At 47.1% G+C, this 21496-nt stretch overlaps 1 protein-coding gene across 1 annotated transcript in view; it reads left to right on the top strand.

Annotated features, from left to right (window-relative positions):
- Positions 1-21496, top strand: part of VPS33A (VPS33A core subunit of CORVET and HOPS complexes) — a 285704-nt gene that overhangs the window by 185751 nt on the left and 78457 nt on the right. The window contains exons 8-9 of the mRNA XM_069619602.1: positions 13811-13937; positions 15822-15889. Coding sequence (XP_069475703.1) covers positions 13811-13937; positions 15822-15889 — 195 coding nt within the window. The remainder of the gene's footprint in view (positions 1-13810; positions 13938-15821; positions 15890-21496) is intronic.

Here is a 21496-nt window from a genome sequence, read left to right as displayed (position 1 = left end):
AAACTCTGCTTCCAATGTTCCCATCAGATAGAGGAACTGGTACCTAAATGTTTGTCACTGTTGCGAATCCTGAAGCACTTAAAAGCGATATCATGTGGATTCAACAACGGTAATTACTTCAAAGTAATTTACTTCAAAGTAATTACTTTGAAATTACTTTGGAATATATATGTAGTTGTGGGTTAATTGGTAAAAAGGGGGTGGTGTTTAGGGTAGGGGGTAGTAATAAAGGGGAAGGAAGGGAATGGGAGACACACCACTAAAATTAAATCACTTCGAAGTAAATAACTTCGAAGTCATTTTTTTCAGTGAAATTACATGGAACCCGGATCAGCACCCTTGAACCTGAAAACAACTATGCATAAGGTCTACTGTGGCAACCTGCTGAAGGCGGAACGTTGCTGGGATCTGAGTTACTCTTGCCTTTTTATTGACTAGAGGTAAATGTGAACAGTGTTTCCACCCCTTGTCCCGGCAGGACCAGTAGGGTTGAAAGCCTCTAAAATCCATCTGCTCCCAGAAAAAGTTTTGCACATCCTGACATGAAGCTGTGGGACCATTGGATTACTTTCATCAAGACACCTTCCCCTAAGACTTGTGGGACTGCAAAAACCCACAAGGCTGATGTAATCTGCACCACTGGTTTGCAGTCTCCACCTCCTGGCAACTGGACCTGACTCGTCAACCACTGGACAGCTGCTCTGTGCCCTAGCATCCGCTCTACATTATTTGTGATCCAACAAGACCTCTGGTAACTCTAAAATCTTCCTTCCTCTGGGGAGAACCCTTCTTTTTCCTCACATGAATCATTATTGGTTAACTGGACGCTGGCAATGAGGTAAATGTTCTTTTAACTTTCAAAGCAATTTAACAGCTGGCTGTTGCTTTCCTTAACTTAAGACATGTGCTTATTGACTTTAACACTGCTTCATTAACCTCTATGGGAAAGGTGTATTCCCTTTTAGAATAAACACTGACCTTTCAACATCCCAATCCCAACTTTTGTCAACTTTGTGATACTAACTTGGGGACAGTTTTAGAACCTGAACTATCCAATTTATAACGTTAGTCATTGGTAATTCTGCATTTTCCTTTTCCTGCACAGCAACAGATAGATCTTGTTTGTTCATCACGTAACTTTCAATACTAACTCCATCAAATACATTTTAAAACTGTTTATGCAATAAAACATGTTGGGACAGCATATCTTGTGTAGGGACCTCACTGTATAAAGATTATTGGATACTTGTGCGAACAGTGTCTGGATGGATGAACTTAATGTGATTCAAGGATCTAACTAAGGGCATGCTTATCTTCCCTAATATATAGTCTTTGGCTATAGCACCCTGTAAACGTCTTGTCCTAATCTTAGCGTCTTGGGGCTGTATCACTCTGCATGCTTTTTTACCTCATGCTCAGGGATATAGTGCCTAGCTTGCTTCTTGACTCCCTTGCCTGCAATACATCTGCTCCCTTGCTTTAGGTAACTTATCTGGCTTAGTCTCGCACTCTAGTTGCAGCGTACTCTCTTGTGCTGTTAATATCATTCACACACTGCTACCAGCAGTATTTCTTCCCCCTGGATTAGTGTTTTTGTTAGGCCCTGCTATTGTAAGCCACAAACATACCTCATCCTCCTGGATCAAAGTCTCCTTGCTTCTTCCCCCTGGGTTTTTCTCTGCCCATGTCCTTGAGCCAGCCTACAGTGGGCTATTTAGTTTCTCCCCATCGGTGTCTGTTCTCCACCAGATATTGAGATCTAACTCGCTACAGGCTTGTGACTTTCTGGCCTCCTGATTCAATTCTCAGCCTGCTTCTAAAATACATTTCTCAGCAGGCTCTTGGCTCTCAAGTTTTTACCCTAACTGGCCTCTGCCAGTGTCTGGAAACTAGCTCTTTCCATGAACCTTAGCCTTCTCTCCTCTACAGCTTCTGGTCTTTTCGTAGTCTGAATTATAGTCCTCAGCAGAGTTTTTACAGTTTCTCCAGCATTGGATTTTCCATGGATTCACATGCTGTGAATATTCCCCATGGTCAGGCTGGGAACCTCGATCATTTTTTACTTAGCGTTTTCCTATCGAAAACTTTGACACTTCAGTGTCCTATCAACGTCCTTTTTGGTTGCTTTAGCCACCACCAATCGGACGTAGGGTATAAGTAGCCCCGCCCCGCGGCTACCCTTTAGATTTCAACTGTCTCCAAAGTGTTGGGATCATCTCGTGCTCATTCTGATTTCTGCACGTGTTGGTGCGGTTGGTGAAAATGTCTTCAGGAAAATCGTTGTTCCGGCTCTGTGCGACTTGCGGGCTGACAAAGGTGTATGAAGGGGATGGGCATATGGACTGCCTCTATTGCCTCTACCCCCATCATTCGTCCGAGTCTTGGGAGATCTGTAAGTGGTTTTCGCAAAAGACGCTTAAAGACCACAATCAGCGGTTGGTGTGTTGGCTGAACAGGGGTACCTACCCCCCCTCGGAGGTGGGGACGGTGCGAAGCTTGGCATCGGAGAGGCCGGCTCAAGTGGCGGATCATCGCAGGTCAGCGTCAGCTGAACCTCCGACTAAAAAGTCTTGGCCTGGTCCTGTGGAGGTCGGTAAGAGTGGTCGCTCCTCTTTGAGTAAACATCTGTCGAAAGGGGCATCTTTATCCAAGCATGGGCGGATGGACCAGTCACGAGGGTCTGGAAGTAGGCCCGAGAAGTCGGCGTCTCAAGTGAAGGCCAAGAAGGACTCGGCGTCGTCAAAACACTTCTCTTCAGGAGACCATCACAAGTCCTCCTCTAGTAGAGAGTCGTCTAAACATCGGGCCAGTGGTGCCAAGCAGGCAGGATCGCCTGAAATATCGACACCGCAGGTTGCGGTTCCAACTACGTCATCATCGGCAGGAGTCCCGTCGTCGACAGTCCCTTTTGTCAACTCCGATTCCGTCGTCGACGGTGTTGTCTGCAGCTCCGTTAGGGGAAGGAGGCCCGATGTTGTCATCATCGAGGATAGACACAGACAACTTGCTACTGACAAAGGTGTGGCAGGCCCCTGCTTTTGACTCTAGTCTACCAGACACTATCCTACATCAAGAGACTGCATCGGAAGCAGAGGACGATGGGGATCCGGTGTTGGATCCGTCGGCCCTGGGCCTACAGTGTGTTGGTCCATCGACGTCGATGGATGTGGGGGCTGGTCCATCCAGTTACCTTCTGGTGAATCCGCAGGCGATGTTATCGCTCCAGGTGCTGTCCACGTTGCAATCTGTTTGGACAGCTGGATTCCAGGTTGCCTCCTCTGAACGTAGCTCTGGTGGGGCCTACCGTCGACGCTGCAGGTGTTCCTCCACGTTTGACAGCTTCGGCTTAATCTCTGGCACCCCCTGCAAGTGAACGAAGATCGTCCACGTTCCCATCCTGAGCAGGGGGAGCTGCTGGATTCGGAATCGGACAGTGTATCTAGAGGGACCATGTCCACTGGCTCGTCACCGTCGAGGGATCCGGCGTGGGATTCGGACGTTGAGATGGAGCTACCTCTTAGTCCGGCACAGCCGTCTCCGCCCGATGATGTTGGGGCGTTTCACGCCATGATGGCGAAAGCATGTGTGGAATTTGGTTTGGCTCCAGAGGAGGAGCGAAAGGAGTGTTTCCTAATTGATCACATGGGAAAGAGACGAAAATCTGTGTTCGCCGTGCCTATCCTGGACCATGTGTGGCAAGAGGGCCTGCGCACGATGCAAAACCCCTTTTCAGAACCGGCTATCAAAGGAAGGCTGGAGAAATGTTTAGTTTCACAGCCCACACCTGAGTCGGTGGTTTCAGCGGCGGCTAGCCGCAATGCTAGGAGTCAGCACAAATGTGTTACCCCTCCCGATAGTGACGCTAGGAGACAGGATGCCTTCGGTAAAAAGGTTTTGACTGTGGGAGCGACGATGGTGAAAGCGGCCAATTCTCTAGCGATCATGGCTATGACCCTGAGATGTGGCATCGGTTGGCTCCTAAACTGGAACATCTACCTGAGGAACACCATAAAGCTGCTATGATGATACGCGAAGGGGAGGAGGCGTCCAATCATCGTATTAACATTGCTGTGGACTTAGCGGAATCTGGTTTTAAACAGATAAACAACGGTGTAGTGCTGCATCGACAGGCCTAAGTGCACAGACTTTCACCCGGAGGTGAATTATAAAGTTCTGGACATGCCATGTGAGGGGGAACAATTGTTTGGTGAGAAAATCGATGAGGCCCTCAAGGGTACCCTGTCCTCGAGGGCCTCCATCGAGCCGACATCACCGGATGTTATAAGTAGGACGCACAACGCCCGTAGCCTAATTCTGTTTTTTCCGGGAACGTGTTCGCTTCGGAGATCTCGGCGTGCCTCGGTTCTACTGAATCCTGTTCTTTCGGTTCTTCGAACCTGTTTCTTCCTTGCAATATTGTATAATGTCTTCGGCTTCTTCCACCCCGCGATCCAGTCTTAAAAAGTGTCGGGTGTGCGGGTCCAAAATGACGCTGACGGACAAGCACGACGCTTGCCTCCAGTGCCTCGGGGAGGACCACGATACGGATGACTGAGTCGACTGCCAATCGCTCACATCGAAGGCCTTGCGGGAGCGTAAGAAGAAGCTGTCGGTCAGTAAGGTGGCCAAGCTCCGGAAGTCGCGTTCCACTGGTCTTTCGACAGGTGATTCGAGGGGCGACTCTCCGCATCGTCATCGTGATTCCGGGGGTTCTCGGTCTGGGAGTCGGCCCCGCCATTCCTCTGCCTCTTCGAGTCGTCGCAACTACCGGGCGCCTTCGAGGTCCCGGTCGGACAAGGATGGTCACTCTAGACATGGCCGTTCTGGGTTCCGGTCCTCGACGCCTTCCAGACCGCGAGAACCTGTGAAGTCTTCGAAGAAGACATTGATGCCTGCAGCGCCGAGGTCGTCGACAGACTCTCTCGAGGCTCTGCTGAGAGACGAGCTTGAGGCCTGTGTCGACACCGTCGAAGCTGTCGGCGCCGCGCTCGACGTTGATACCGATTCCATAGATGCCTTTTTACGGCGGTTTTGTTGGAGGTACCCCGTGGCATGGCGGAACCCCCCCCAGAAAGGCTCTGGCTAAGGCTAAACATGTCTTTGTTCCTTTTTCTGTACCCTCCTTCCAGCCTCTGGATTATATTTCTTAGGTGGATGAGGGGTCTGAGAAAGGTGAGGTTCCTGCAGAGGTTCCTGATGACCTCCTTCCTGGTCATAGCCAACTTGAGGACCTGCATCAGTCGTTGCACGACACCAGTGGTCTAGACACCTCTCCGGAGGTGGCGTTTGGTAGGCCTGAGCCTGGCACGCATGCCGAGTCCTCATACCGGCGCCTGATGTCGAGGGTCACGGATTAGCTGGGGTGGTCTGCCCCCCCGGGGATTTTCAGCAGGATGACCTGACTGATATCCTCGACCAAGGTCAACCAACTGACCCGGTGCTGCCATTCCATATGGCCTTGCAGATAAGGGTGGCTGCAGCTTGGACTTCTCCGGAGAGTCTCCCGGCAGTGAGCAAGTCCTTGCCGAAGAAATATCGGCCAGCCAGTGGCGACCCCTGCTACTTGACCACGCACTCTACTCTGGAGAGTTGGGTGGTGCAGGTGGCTACGGGCCCCGCAAAGCAGGTGTCGTACCCTACCATCCCTCCTGATAGGGATGAAAAACGGTTTGACGGCTGGGTGAAGAAGGTGTTTTCTTCTGGGGGAATGGTGCTTCAGGCTGCCAACTCCGTTTGTCCCTTGTCTCGTTTCACGCACACTCTGTGGAACTGTATCTCCTTAGCAGCTGATCATATTCCCGAAGGGGAGGAACAGGATGGTTTTCTTGCTATCGTGCAGGATGGCAAGGATGCCGTGTGTGAATCCGTTCAGTCGGGTCTGGACATGGTTGACTGCGTCAGCCGGTCCATGGTGGCGAGCACCGTAATACGCAGGTTTGTGTGGTTGCGGAAGTCGGGTTTTGCTCCTGATGTGCAAGCCCGGCTCCTCAACATGCCGTTTGATGGTGAACATCTTTTTGGCAGCAAGACTGACGAGAGCCTTGAGAGGTTGCAGACCTCCAAAGCTGCAGCAAAGTCGTTGAGCACTGCAGTTCGCCAACCTCTGCCATTTCGTCCTAGGGGACAGCAATGGAGGGGAGGTTCCTTTCGATATTACTCATCCTTTAGTAAATCGAGAGGGGCTGCAAGTCAAAGGGGCCACAGTGGGAGTGCCAGAGGTGGAAACAGGGTTCTCGAGGTGCCAAGGCTGCTCGGGTAGTTGCCTCTTTGCCCTCAGGCACTGCCGCAGCCGCTTCAGCTCAGTCATGAGGCCATGTCCCATGGTTTGGCGGTTGGTGGAAGGCTGGCGCAGCATCTTGTAGAATGGCGTGCCATTACTTCAGATGTGTGGGTTTTGGAGATCATAGCCCACGGCTACTGTCTTCCTTTCCGGCAGAGGCCTCACAACAATCCACCAGGGAATCTCTCTTTGAAGAGTCCAGATCCGCTCCTTGCGCAAGAAATACAATCCCTACTGGAGAAAGTCGCCATAGAACTGGTGCCTGTAGCGGAGAGGAACAAGGGATGGTATTCCCCTTATTTTTTGATTTCGAAGAAAGACTGGGGATTGAGACCCATCATGGACTTTCGCGGTTTGAACAAGCTACTCAGGAAGGACAAATTCAAGATGGTTACTCTTTCTCAAGTCCTCCAGGCCCTTCAACTTCAGGACTGGTTGGTGTCTCTAAACCTCAAGGACGCTTATTTTCATGTGCCGATCCATCCCAAGCACAAGAAGTACCTGAGGTTCGCGGTTGGCGACTCGCACTTTCAGTTTCGGGTCCTGCCGCTCGGATTGACCTCCGCCCGAGGGTCTTCACCAAGCTCATGGTGGTGGTGGCAGCGTATCTCAGGAAAGGGGGATTCACGGATACCCCTACCTGCACGATTGGTTGATCAAGGCGTGCTCTCCCGAGCAAGTCCTGGATCATCTGTCCGTCACCTGCCACTCCCTTCACAAGTTGGGCTTCTCCCTCAACTTAAAGAAGGTCCCACTTGACGCCGACTCGGCGGCTCCATTACATCGGAGCAGTGCTCGACACGTCCCTGGGGAAGTGTTTTCCTCCCCAGGTGAGGGCTTGTCACATTCAGCAGATGGTGCACAAGTTTCAACATGCCCAGTGTCTCCCAGCGTTCGAGTTCTTGAGGTTGCTCGGCCTCATGGCATCCTGCATTCTTCTGGTGCCAGAGGCCAGGTTGCGGATGAGATCTCTGCAATGGGCTCTCAAGATGCAGTGGTCACAGTCCTCCGGCAGGATGTCGGACCCCGTTCAGGTGCCGTCCTCGGTCGCCCAGGACCTTCTGTGGTGGGCAGTCGAAGGCAATCTGATGAGGGGGGCTCCATTTTGGCTACCCTGGCCGGAGGTGACGGTTGAGACGGACGCATCCCTCACGGGATGGGGAGCTCATGCCAACGAGTGGACAGTCAGCGGTTGTTGGTCTCCGTCGGAGTCCAGACTCCATATCAATCTGTTGGAGCTGAGGGCTGTCAGGCTTGCCCTGAAGGCTTTTCTGCCGACTGTGCGAGGAAAGAATGTCCTGATTCTGACGGACAACACAGTGGCCATGCACTACCTCAACAAAAAGGGGGGACAGGATCACTTCCTCTGTGCAGGGAGACGATGCAGCTCTGGTTCTGGGCCATCCAGCAGGAAATTTCGATCTCGGCAGTTCATCTGGCCAGAGACGTAAACGAGATGGCAGATGCTCTGAGCAGGCAGAGCTCAATCTCTCACGAGTGGGAGTTGGCTTAGGAGGTCTCCTGGAGATCTTCGCCCTTTGGGGGACCCCTCAAGTGGATCTTTTCGCCTCCAGTGTCAACCGGAAGTGCGAAAGGTGGTTCTCACAGGAATTTCCTCCAAGAGGAGCCTTAGGAGACGCGTTCGTGGTGGAGTGGTCCTTCCCACTGCTGTACGCGTTTCCTCCAGTCCCCGTCATCCCGCAAGTGCTGCGGAGGTTACAGAGGTTCGGTTCCCGGATGATCCTCATTGCTCCGGCATGGGCCCGGAGGACGTGGTACCCTGACCTTCTCGACTTGTCCATCTGCCCTCCACTTCGTTTTCCCTACCGAGACGATCTGCTCTCACGGGAGGGGGGTCAAGTTCTCCATCCAGAGGTCAGATCCCTCAACCTTCATGCTTGGCTTCTGAAAGGTTGAGGTATAAGAATTGGGACCTCCCTGAAGACGTGATGGAGGTGTTGCTTTTGGCCAGACAGCTGGCAACAAAGTCCCTGTACCGTTGCCGTTGGAGAAAGTTCTGCGATTGGTGCAGGGTTAAGAATGTGGATCCTTTTTCATGTGACATTCTTGTGGTTCTGTCTTTTTTGCTTTCTTTAGCCCACAAGGGCCTGCAAGTGGGTACCATTAAAGGTTACCTGGCGGCACTGCCCATATTTATGTGCTCGTCTGAGGAGTGTTCTTATTTTAAAATTCCTTTAATTTCTCTGTTTCTGAAAGTGCTCACTAATGTGTTCCCTCCGTCACCTTTCCAGGTGCCCGGTTGGGATTTGAACCTTGTTCTCCAGTTTCTAATGGGTGATCCATTTGAGCCTTTACATTCTTGTCCTTTGAGACTGTTAACCCTTAAAACTGTATTTTTAGTTGTGATCACTTCCCTCCGCCGAGTGAGTTACAGGCACTTTCAGTTAAGCTACCCTTCACTGCGTTTCATAAGGACAGGGTTGTCCTTAGAGTTCGTCCTTCCTTTCTTCCAAAAGTTGTCAGAATTTCATTTAAGCCAGAAGGTCCTTCTTCCGGCATTTTATCCTCCTCCGCATCCTGTTAAGGACGAGGAGAGGCTCCATAGGTTAGATCCTAGGAGAGCTTTAAGTTTCTACATTTCACGCATGTCCAGGGTCAGAGTGGATGATCAGCTCTTTGTAGGTTATGCTGGAAGGCGTTTGGGTAGCTGTTACTAAGCAGACTTTGTCTAGATGGATTATCTTGGCAATTTCTGAATGTTACCGCTTGGCAGGTAAGGACCTTCGGTAGGCTAATGGGCCCATTCTACTAGGGGTATGGCTGCCTCTACTGCCCTGCAGAGGTGTGTTCCTATTCGTTACATCTGTGAAGCGGCCACTTGGACTTCCGTCCATACTTTTGTAGGACACTACTCCCTAGATTCTATCCATGGGCGGGATCTGGCGTTTGGCAAGGCGGTCCTTTACTCTGCAATTTGATTGGACATTCTAAATTTCTATATTCTAAATTCTTTTTCCCTCCTCCATACGTTGGTACTGCTTTGGGAGTTGGTCATAGATATGGAATACGTCAATACGTCGGAGGAACCAATCCCCTCGAAGAACAAGTTACTCTCTTACCTGGTAACGTTCTTTCGCTGGGATGGTCCGACGACTTATTCCAGATCGCTCCCTCCCTGCCTACCCCACCACAGAATTTCATATGCAATTGCGGCTTACGTTTCTGCAAGGCTTTCTGTGGTTGTACTGGCAGAAAATTGGTGCCACACGTTCTGGAGAAAAAACTACAATTGAGGCTACGGACGTCGTGCGTCCTACTATAACATCCGGTGACATTGGCTCGACGGAGGCCCTCGAGGACAGCGCATCGACGTCATCGACGCAGGACGCATACGCCGAAAATGTTACTGTCATAGATATGGAATACGTTGTTTGACCATCCCATCGAAAGAACGTTACCAGGTAAGAGAGTAACTTGTTCTTTCTTACCTGTAACTCCATTTCTCCAGCGTTGTTATCTTTCATGGATTCACATGCGCCCGCCGCCGCCGCCCCTGCATGCAAACCTGAATTGGGTAACCTCCACTTTGGAGGTTAAAATCTGAAGGGAAGCTGCAGGGGTGGGGCTACTTATACCCTATGTCCTATTGGTGGTGCCTAAAGCACCCAAAAAGGACGTTGATAGGACACTGAAGTGTCGAGGTTTTCCATAGGAAAACGCTTAGTAAAAAATGACTGCGGTTCCCAGCCTGACGACGGGGAATATTCACAGCATGTGAATCCATGAAAGATACCAACACTGGAGAAACGGAGTTACAGTTAAGGAACTACTCCCTTCGCCTTCCCATGTCTGCGATATAGCCTCCAGCCGCCCTGGTCTTTGTCCCCTGCCTTATTGCCTTCCGCTTCACCCAGGGTCTGCCTTTCTCTCGTCCTGCTTCTTAGTTGGTAGCCCAGTCTGACACATTTCCAGCTGAGCCCTAGGCTGTTTTATGGGGCTCCTGATTGCTTTGATTACCTATCATTCCTCTTGATAGGTTGTTCCCCTTCTCTCACCCCCCTCTTACTGTGAATGATGAATTCTAATTGTTTTTTTCTGAACTGATAAGGGTTTTTCTGATGCTGATTAACACTGTCCTCTTGGAAGCTGAGGTTTCTGCGGCCTAACGCAGCAGCAGCAGAGGGCTTGAAGAGCTGACTTGCCAATGTGAGAGCTGCCAGTTTCTTCCTTTTGGTGTGCAAGCGCATGAACACAGGAAGCATTCGGCTTCAGCCATGTATTCCGCAGACACAATCGGACAGCTGAAGCACTCCAGGTTCCAAGCTAGGTTTGCTTCTGCCACATACTAGGATATCATCTGAACTGAGAGGTGGATGGGATGAGTGATGCCCTCTCCTTTTCTGTCCTAGTTTAGTTTGCAGAAGCTGTGCTGGCTCTATTTTTGCTAGGAGCTGATGTAATCTATACAAGTGCCTGGGAGTGTTTATGCTCCTTATTAAGGTGTGGTTTTTGGCAGACTGGTGGGGCAAAACTCGGAAGCTCTCGCTCAGCATAAACTGGTTGCATAGGTAGAACTGCCCCCTCTCTCAGCTATCTGGACGAAAATGACTTGCATTCTCTATCTCGATAAGGTAGAGGGAGATTACCTTAATTTCTTTTCTGCAGCTGTAGTTGGTTTGGACCTTTTTTCTTTGACTGCTGTTGTGAGCACATCAATAGTGTTTGCGACTGGCTCTCTATACAGAAAGGATGTCCACCATCTTGTCTCTAGGGATAATGTTGGCAGCGGGCTCCCATTTATTCTGGACCATGCACTACTACGTTCATCTGGCTGAGATTCGCACTGTGTGAAGCTGCACTGCTCAGCCTTATGAGGGAAAGCATCATCCATCTCCTATCTTAATCTGGGCATGGTAAACTGTTAGGGAGAATTCTCAGGAATGTGCTAATTCCTCTCTACCTTAGAGACCCCCAGCAACTTTGCTGGATTTTGAGGACTTGAATTTTTAACCTGGAGAGAGTGAGACCCTTTTTCCCCACTCATGTATTTTAATGTGATTTGAACACTTTCTTTTGGTTGTGGAGTCTTAGAAACTCCATAGGCATCATCTTTTACAATGTGTCACACAGCACCTTCAGTGCAGTGGCACAGGGAAGTCTTTCAGATTTCCCCAAAGTTTAAATACCTTCTCTTGGATAAACTACTGTTTCCAAGAGCAGTGAAGTGAAATTGACTTTACTTATGTTTGTAACTTTCTAGACCCAACGCACACTATCTTGCAATGGGGTGCTAGAGTATCCCCTTTGTCTAGTTTCTCCTGTAACATTTGTGTTACCCTTTCTGTAATTAATGGCTGGTGGCAGTGGTTTACTTTTCCATTGTTTGTTTTTACCGCGTGTTGCAATCGCGATTTCTTGTTGGAAAGGTCCTTCTTGAGATTTACTCTGCGAGCCAAACCAAGTTTGGTCCCTTTGTTCGTTTTGTCTTTGGCGGGATTCATAAGTGAAGCCCGCCTCTGGCTCCAGTGTGTGGCGGGGGCAGGAAGCGAGGGAAGTGCCCGAAACTCCCTGTGCTTGGTCTCCTAGGAGACAGGAATGCACTCCTAGATTATTGGTCAGCTAGCTGTCCGGCAAGGACAGCCACCCTACTGGGTGACTGACAACTAGGCTGGAATGAATGGGAGAAACCTGCATAAAAGGCAATGCTTTTTGGCTCGGAAGGCAGTCAACCACTGGACGAAGGAATCCGAAGAAGCACTTGGAAGAGACGCCTGCTGCAACTCCTGGACCGTTGGTTTGCCCTGTGAAGCTCTGCTGCTGTGCTGAAGCTCTGAATTCGCCTCGACTAGAGAAGCCCTACAAGGACGTCTTCTCCCCTTGAGTTGGTGGGACCAATCAACTCCAAAGTAAGCCATCTGGACATCCTCTCGGAGCTGGCTGAATTTCCACTGTCGTTGCTGCTGGAAACTGTAGAGCCAGGGACAGGAATACCAGATTGTGTGCGTTGTTTTTAAGTTGGCTAAGAGCTCCAGGAAGATCCTCTGGACTCCCAGGAAGCGGGAATGACCGAGCCTGAGCCACATCAACAGAGTGCTGGACCCCAGATGCAAGGAAAGCCCATCTCGACAGCCAAGAGTCTGCTGTAGTGCTATTTGCAGAGATGTGAGAAGTTGAAACCGGCAAGTGCCACTGAATAGAAGTTGGTCCTTTTCTGTTGCTGCTGTGCCGTTGCTGTGCAGGAGTGCTCCAGACGTCCTCCCTCTTGTCCCCACAACTGAGGCCCAGGAACACAGGATCTGCAGAGCTGCAAAGGAACAAACCCCTCTTCTTCTAACCAAAGTTACTGTAAAGTCTAAGAGAATTTACCTCTTGGTGTGTAACCTCACTTGTTCTCAGTTGAGACTTGTCGTGGTTGCTCTTGTAGAGTTGCTATCAGCTTCTTTACCTCACAAGCCTAATCAGCTTGTGGCCCTGCTTTGATTTCTTCTTTTCTACAAAGACTTCTAAAACATTGTGCAAGACTTTTACCTATCTGCAAGAAGTGCTTCAGCTCACCTAGACTTTTGCCCAATTGACTTTGGCCTAGCCTGGCTCTCTGGATGACTCTTCTTTCCTCTGACACTGTGTTTGGTCTTCCTTCCAGGAGGGGGTTAACTAACTTTGCATTGGGGTTGTTTCAGAAGTACTTACCTGCTTCAGGATATTTGTGTGATCTCTTGTTTTGTTCAATAACCTTTTTCTATGACATACTCTTAAGTCTGATTCTAAATGCAAACAGTGGTATATCAATGTCCACAGTGTCCTAGTTACTAAAGTTACCTGAGGGCGTAGGAACTGTCTGTGTGCCATCCCAAAAGGGTACTTACTGATTTAGAAATATTAATATTAAGTGTGTATTTTGGAGTGTATTTGTGTGTTACCATTATATTTTCCCCTTCTGAGGAAGGCTTACTCTAACTGACTGTTAAATTAATAATTGTTTAATCAATAAACCTTGTGTGTAAGAGTTTATTTGAGTACTTGTCACTGTGAATCTCTGTGTAACTCCCCTACAGCTCACATTGACCCCTCTTGAGATGGGCCTAGCTGCTCAACACACTATCAACCTGTGTAGTACAGACTTATATCAAAGGTTGGGTACCTATTGCCAGGAGGTTAGGGTTGTTGTAGTGCACCAAAGGGCACTGCATACAATCTTGCCTAACATAAACCTATCATTTCAAACAAAATCTTTCCTGTCCCCTAAAATTCACATCATCTTTGAACTTGAAAGTAGCACTAATTGTATTTTGGGAAACCGATTATTTTTTTCCTTCTGATTGGATTCATTGTTTTTGTCTATTTGCCTATTATTGCGTGACTCTTATGCAGGACATCACTATAGCTTTTTTCTTAAAACGCAGCCATAGGCTAACTTTATGAAAGTATGTAATCTTGATGCCAAAGCAACAGCAGAATAACTTCAACTTCATAAACGTAGGCTACGTACGACATGTATTCCCTTTTTCACAAGTGATTTGCATGGTCACAAGCAACTAAACATGTGCTAATAGATATTTCAATTTTTAGGAAAGGCACAACGCTAAAACTGTGGGTGAGATCAAACAGTTTGTATCGCAGTTGCCACATATGCAGGCAGCAAGAGCGTCTCTGGCCAACCACACTTCAATAGCAGAGCTTGTTAAAGACATCACAAGTAAGTCGTCTGTTTTCATCTGATACATATCCATTCCTTTCTTCCTACATTGTGAAGTCTTGCTCTGAACTATAGCAACTATGACTTCTGAGTAGTGCTGTACCTATTTGGACTGATCCTATCACGTTATCTTGACTTTGCACCTGTGTACCGTTTACATTTGAAAGACGAATGGGTTGCAAAGGCTGTTTACAATACGCTTTTCCCATGAGTACTGCAGCCATGATTAGAGCCGCAGCCATGTATAAAAGCTCCCATTGATTTCCTCGCAGGATGTTCCATCCTGACCTGTGGTGTCCTGTCAAATGTGTGCTTAAAGATTCTATTCCAGCTACCCTTATTCCAGTCCAGCTACTTCTGTCTCACATAACATATTTACCAGCACCAATCCTAGCATGCTGAAACAGACATTTGGAAATGTGTGTACGCTTGGGAATGTTGTGAAGTGTTACTGGTGCAGGTGCTATTTGTTTGGGCTGAAATCCCCTGTATGGAATATTGGAGACCATTTCACAGTGTACCATTTCACAGTGTATCTAGTTAATTGTATATAGCATGTTTGAGACCCTGTTGGGCAGCACGTTCTCTCTCTTCAGTGAATCAAGAAACCAAAGATTACATGAAACCATTCAATAACCTTATTTCACATGCAAGTGTAATAGTAGAGAGGTGGTTGGTAGTTTGTAGGCAGGTTATAGGGGAAGGACACAAGGAACCAGTCCAGAAAGAACACTGTTAGGGTCACTTTCTAATTTTTATCCAGAGAAAAGAAGCTCCAATGCCACTTTTCTCTATCTGGTTACAAAACGCAGTCACACGACCGCAGTTAATCCTTTTAACTAATACTGGCAGTAAAACACCCATGATGGAATGTGGTTTGGGTTTAACAGACCAAAGGACTAGGAACCAACCTCAAGAAGGCTAGCAGCAACCATGAAGAATGATTATCTGCCATGGCCATGTGGCTAGAAGGATATATGTAATAAACAATTTAAATTGAAATTAAACAAGTGCATCAATAAAACCAAATCTTCAAAATCAGAACTGTCAAGAAGTTGGACACCAATCGCCTCTCCCTTTCAATAGCAATGCACAAACCATCTTCCAGGCATGACCACTGCACAAGGCCACAGACCTGAACTGACACCACATTTGCCGAACCACCGGCAGATCCACATGCAGCCATTCAGGTCCCGACACTTCCATAAGCCAAACAGGTTGCTGTGCTGCAGCGATGGCCCTAATTCCCCGAGACCATGTGGTAACCATTGCTGGTCACAAAGTCGCACGTAGAAAATGTAAGACCAGCACGAACTGGGAAATTGAATTGGAAACATTTCTCTTTGGCTCCATTTCAAAGTGGTTGCTTTGAACATGACTGTTTCCTGTTAAACCCTTTACTATTTCTTCCCACTAAAACCTGTCCAACAACTCAGCCAGTCCTTTCGACCAAACTTTCACATTTTCCTGAGCCGGTACTAATCCATTGAAAAACCGAGATTCTAATGAGGGGCAAATACAATCTCAAACTTATAGTGCTCATGAAGAGGATTACACAACTCTATCACATTGCATGATGATGGGTGTTCCTAGATTTTTAAATGTTTTTCCTACCTCAATGAAAGTATTACTTTACCTTCACAGTGAGCCTTTGAATATATACAGATGGTGCACTTTTAGCTCGACTCTATGCATTATAAAAGTTATTTATTAATTTAAGTGCTGCCTTTTTTTGTAACGATTTACAATGTTGTATAACGATTTATATAAATAGTATATGCTCAGCTGTATTTAAAATCTGTGATGAAGTATTTGTGGTGAGCTGATCAGTAAAGTCAGTTTCCAGTTTTCCATTACATTTTGAATGTCTATTTTATGTTTCAGCTTCAGAAGCCTTCTTTGATAATTTATCAGTGGAGCAAGAATTCATGTCTGGAATAGACACTGACAAGGTAGGCAAAGATGATTGTTGCTCCTGCTGTCTGTGTTGGCTCTGGTGAGGGTACCTATGGAATTTGTGAATCGCTTCAATTCAGAAGCTTGCTCAAAATTGAACTCTTCTGCTTTTTATGCATCTTTGTGATTTTTCTTTTTTGAATTTATTTTGTTGCATATCAGCACTACAGAAATCATGCGAGACACAGTTTCTACTTAAATTCTCCAATTTACTTGTATCCTGTCGTGAGTGAGATGCATTTGTCTTGTGGTGGCATCCACATGTCCTGCTGCTTTCCTTGCTTGATGTTAGAATGTTGGTGACTTTGGGTAAATAACAACTCGATGAATGTTGGATGGGTGGTGTGCGAGTGTCCTGAGAATGTCAGTTGGGAGCTGAGGGTGGACAGTGTGTGTACTTCTGGTCTTAAGTGTACCTAAAGAGTAACTGGAATCCTGTATTATGATCTGGGAGTAAAGCTAATATGTTTTACCTGCTGGACATGCTTCTTCTATGCTTGCAGAGAGATTGCAATATGTTTCATGCAAGAATAGAAAGAAACAGCCAACACATTTAATACAATAAAGAAACGAATGAGGAGGCTACAAACTATAGCAGTAATATACACATGAATGGTTTCAAAACACATACCCAAAGTAAGGTGAAAGCATTTCAGATAGGTGTAATTTCATCATAAAAACTGACAAGGACTCCAATTGTAGATGTCTGTTTTCAATTTCACATCATACGTTTTAAATAATATGAACAATCTTTTTCAAGATGCAAGAGGTACAATTTCCCTTGGTTTGAGAAGGCAAGTTGGCCATTTTTCTACTCTCTGAAATTCTTTCTCATTGACATTAACCATTTCAGGATCCAAAAATGAACACCTTCTCCATGTATATTATGCTCAATAATAGTATTCTATGTGGTGTTGAATTTCCCATGGGTGAGCATCTATTCTATAAATCCACTCCTGAGTGATTGCTCTTAAGTCGCTGCAGAAGTAGAGGACGCCGGTCATGAGCAAAGGAAAGGGGATAAATCCTCAATGTTGACATTACCATCAGCATGGTTTACCCAAATTTGTATAATCTACCTTGGCCAATAATTTAAATATGCATTCATGTCTGCACCTTTTGAAAATACAAATGCATTCCAATTACTTGAACAGAATTTCAATGTTTGGGTAATTCCAGGGTGTGTTTTTAAAGCCCCTTAACTTATTGATTTTCCCAATTTTCTATTTTGGGGTCACTCACCTAATTTTGGTGGACAGAGGGTTTTCTACTCCAGTCCCCCTGAGATTGCAACCCTTTTGGGCTCATTTTGAGTATATGCTCATGGTTTTCCCATAAGGCTTGCAGTCCGAAATGTGATTCTTAAGTACCCAATTTGTTCCTAAGTGTGATTTATATCGCCCTACAGTGGAGTAGGTTGGTTGCAACTGTTATTTAGTGTTGGGTTCACCAAGGGTACAAGTTGTTTTACCGCATTGTTGGCCCAATATACCTTTTTAGTATTTTCATTACATCTTGCTGTTGGCCATTTTGTTTTAGGGGATTCCTTTGTTCAGGGCTACCTCAAGAAAGGCCCAAACTGAATGTTCTGGCCACGTGGGTTCTTTCTGAGCCTCAGTGAGGCAGCCTCCATACTGTTTTTTTTTCCTGGTTTAGGCAAATCTGTCCCTGGGCAGTCCATATAGGATCGCATGGACATAGTGTGGGTTGAGTTGCTGACTTAGGGGTCAACCAGATGGTCTACCCTCATAACTCTGTGTCTCTAATTCGCTAATGTGATTGGTGGGCTGACTTAGGCCGTCCCATATGAGTGGTGATACTTAACAGAATATCCTGCACCTAAGCTCTATCTTGCTACTGGAATTTTCTGAGGAGCAGTTTTTTGTTTTAACCTGCTGGAGGAATAACTGCCATTGCTGCAATTTTAGGATCACATTTGGACACACTCGTTTAACACTGTGTGCTGGGCTGACTCTGGTTTGTGCTTTCTGCGTCCATACGTTCATCCTCTGTCCATCTATTGTTTTCACTTGTGTGCTGGACCATGCATTCTATCCTGGGACCATCTACAGGCTGTTCGGCCACTGTAATCCGGTCTGACTTATCTGGTCCTCCATGGGATTGTTTTTCTGCGAATCCGTGTCTGTGGGGTAGAACTGGGACTTTCCAACCTTTTCTCCATAAATACGGATTGATTTTGTCCTGTTTACTCTATGGGAACTTTTTACTCTCCTGAAAATTTTCCAATGTGATTGTGGGGGTGCTTGACATTTTTCCTGGATCCAGTGAGTTTTAGGCCAGAGACTTTTAAGTGAGACCTGTGAATATAACGCATTTTAAAAAAAAAATGCTTTCCACTTCAATTTCAACTGTGAATGCATATTTACACTGTAACTATTTTATATTTACACTGTAACTATTTTTGGTGACAATGGCCCTCATTACAACTTGCCGGTCTGGAAAGAACCGTGCCGGTATTCTTAGTCTGTGTGGCGGGTGCTCTCCCACCCGGCAGGTCTGACTTCCTGGGCAGAACGGAACCCGCCCACAGACTTTCACGAAAGCACCGGCACTGTCATTAACGGTGCCGGTGCTTCCGTGGTCTTCACTCCCATGGGACTGTATGGGAATGGTATCAACATTTTACCGGCGCCTGACTTACCGGACCCCCGGTATTGTAATGGCCCGGTGTTTCCGGCAAGTCGGGCGCCAGTAAAGCATTACAGGGCCGGCAGCTACCTGCCGGTTTTACCGGCTCGGATACCGCCGGACCCGTCATGAGGGTCAATGTAATTACTTTACTATGAAGTGTACTGCCTTGGTTGCTAAAGTGTTTTTCGATTTTTATGGTGGCCTCTGGCTGTGTTTTATGATTGTTTTGCCCCCTCTGGAACCTTCATTAACTATGATTTGTGTACATTTGTATTTCCATAAGGTGCAAGTGGTTCTGCTCTAGGGAATTCCCCTGACGTCTTGACAGTCCAGTGGGACTTTGACCTGCTCTATGCATTCCCACCGATTCCCGTCGTACCACTGGTTCTCACAAGAACGGTGCCTGTTTGCGTACTTTATGAGCTGGATTGCTCCATACTGTGCTCGGAGAACACGGTACCCAGATTTTCTGGACATGGCCATCTGCCTTCCCTGGCATCTAGTTCAGAGGATGGATCGCCTCTCCCACTCAGAGGAGGGGGGAGCAGCAGGGCAGAGGGTCCTTCACCCCAACCTCTGCTGCCTGAACGTGGCTGCTGAAAGTCTAAGCGATAGGGAGTTGGATTTGTCCGAGGACGTTCTGGACGTGCTCCACTCCGCTTGGAGTCCCGCCAACAAATCATCTATGTCTGCAAGAGGCACTCATTTTTAGCTTGGTGCCGGGAAAGGTATCTGTATCCTTTTACTTGCTACGCAGCATCTGGTAGAGTTAAGGAATTTCTTGCAGCTGTTTGTTTTCAAGAGGACCCTGGAGCAAGGCTCATTTTTTACAATTCCCACAGTCATTCAGTTCCTGAGGGGTCCTTCTAATAAGTTTTTAGTGGGAGGTCCACTTGAGCCCCTTCATTCTTATTTTTTTCAGGTTACCCTTAAGGTGATTTTCATGCTTGCCATAATTTACAGTAGACTGGTGAGTGAGTTCCAGTTGTGAGTTGAAGCTCCCTACTTGTTTTTCTGGATGTATGCTAATTGACCTTTTCACAATTGATCGTGGGAGAATTGTCCTTTTCACAATTGGTCGTGTAATGAAGGTCAATTAGGACATATAGGTGTGGGAAACCCCCCACTCAATCAAAAAAAACCACAACCCCCTACCCAATACCCAATCCCATTATATTATTTATTACCCCAAGCCCACCCCACACACATATATATATATATATATATATATATATATATATATATATATATATATATATATATATATATATATATATATATATATATATATATATATAGTAAAGGTCATTTGTGCAGAAGGTCAATTAGGACCACTATTATTAGGTCAATTGTAAAAGGTACATTTGGGTAATACCATTTTTCTCCAACAAGAAGGCGACTTTGAGAGTTGGACTGTTCTTCCATCTCTCCCAAAAGAGCCATCTTCCAGTGTTTTTTCCCCCTGCCTCATCCTTCCAAGTCAGAGGAGTGTTTCCACCGGCTGGATCCGGGGTGAGCCCTCATGTTCTATGTCTCTAAGACAAGGGAGACCAGAAATGATGACCAGCTTTCGTTGGTTACAGTGGTGGCTTTGCTGGCAGGGCTGTGACCCTGTAAAGGTGGTTAATTCGCTGCATTGGCAAGGAGATCCCTGAGGGTCTCTGGGCTTTCTCCACCAGAGGGTTGGCTGCCACTGTGGCTCTGCATTGTGCTGTCGCTGTTCTAGATATTTGCCAGGCTTCTAGGTGGGCTTCATTACACATGTTCGTTAAGCACTGCTGCTTGGATCCTATGTCTGGTCAGGATGCTCGTTTTTGGCAGAGCTGCCCTCAGAGTTTTCTTGTTTAGGTGGTGTGCTTGCTATTCTCCCTCCTCCATGTCATTGTACTGCCTTGGGTGTGTATCAAATATGAGGATTCTGTAGAAGGAAGGAGTCCATTGGAAGAACAAATTACTTGCCTCTCGGTTATGTTCTCTCTGGTGGACATTCATCCCACCTCTTGACAGATAGCTAGTACACTTGGTTCTGCGGTCCTTTAGCGTCTGAGTGCTGGGGGAAAGGGTGAAACACAGGGCACAGCGCCTTAGTATATGCTGCCCACTACGTCCTGTCTGGAGCAGGGTGCATATAGGTGTCTGGTGGAGCTGTGCGGCACGCCCTGATGGCGGAAAGATTCTGAAGTGCAGCTGCACTAGGAGATGGATATCAAAGATGAGGAATCTGTGGGAGGAATGTCCATCAATAAGAACATTACGTAGAGGTGAACCATGTTTTTTTCATATTGCCTGTGCTAGCAATACATTGCAACAATTCACTGTAAAAAGCAATCTTTGCATGGTGAAGGTGCCCTTGTGCCCTGGCTCCTAGTGCAGCTACTCCCTTCCCATCCTGTGCTTTCTGCTTTGGTTGCCCCTCATGCCTGTCTTGATCTGCTTTTTATAGATGGACTTCTCAGAGCCTTTCTGTCTGGGGGTGCAAAAGGTTGTCATTCATGTGAATATATGAGGACCCTGCATTGGTTTCATGCCCTAATGATCTCAGATGCCCCTCCTGCTGGGGGTCTGTGGTTTCCTAAAATGATAAAAGGCCCAGCTGCAGTTTGTACTTCATGAGTTTGTCTTGGGTTGCTGCACCGTTTTGCAAGTTCCCCAGGGCAAGTGGCTTTTGTGGAATTTGCCGTTGCTCTGGGTTGCTATTGCTGCAACCACTCTTTACTCCTGCAGCATTTGGTAAGGCCTTCTCTGTGGAGTGCTGGTCACCCAATCCCTGCGTGGGAAACTTCATATGGATGCTGGTATTTCCTTCTCTTTTTCCCGAATATGGGTTTCAATGGTGAACAGGAACTGAATGGTAGTTCTGTCACAAAGTTAGCTGGTGCTACCCTACATAATCACAGGATGACACACGTAGGTTCTTATGACAGATGAACACACAGACTGTGTGAATCCTT

This window comes from Ambystoma mexicanum, chromosome 10 (genome assembly GCF_040938575.1).
Source record: "Ambystoma mexicanum isolate Mex_15411 chromosome 10, UKY_AmexF1_1, whole genome shotgun sequence".
Classification (NCBI taxonomy): domain Eukaryota; kingdom Metazoa; phylum Chordata; class Amphibia; order Caudata; family Ambystomatidae; genus Ambystoma; species Ambystoma mexicanum.
This window is presented reverse-complemented; position numbering and strand designations above follow the sequence as displayed.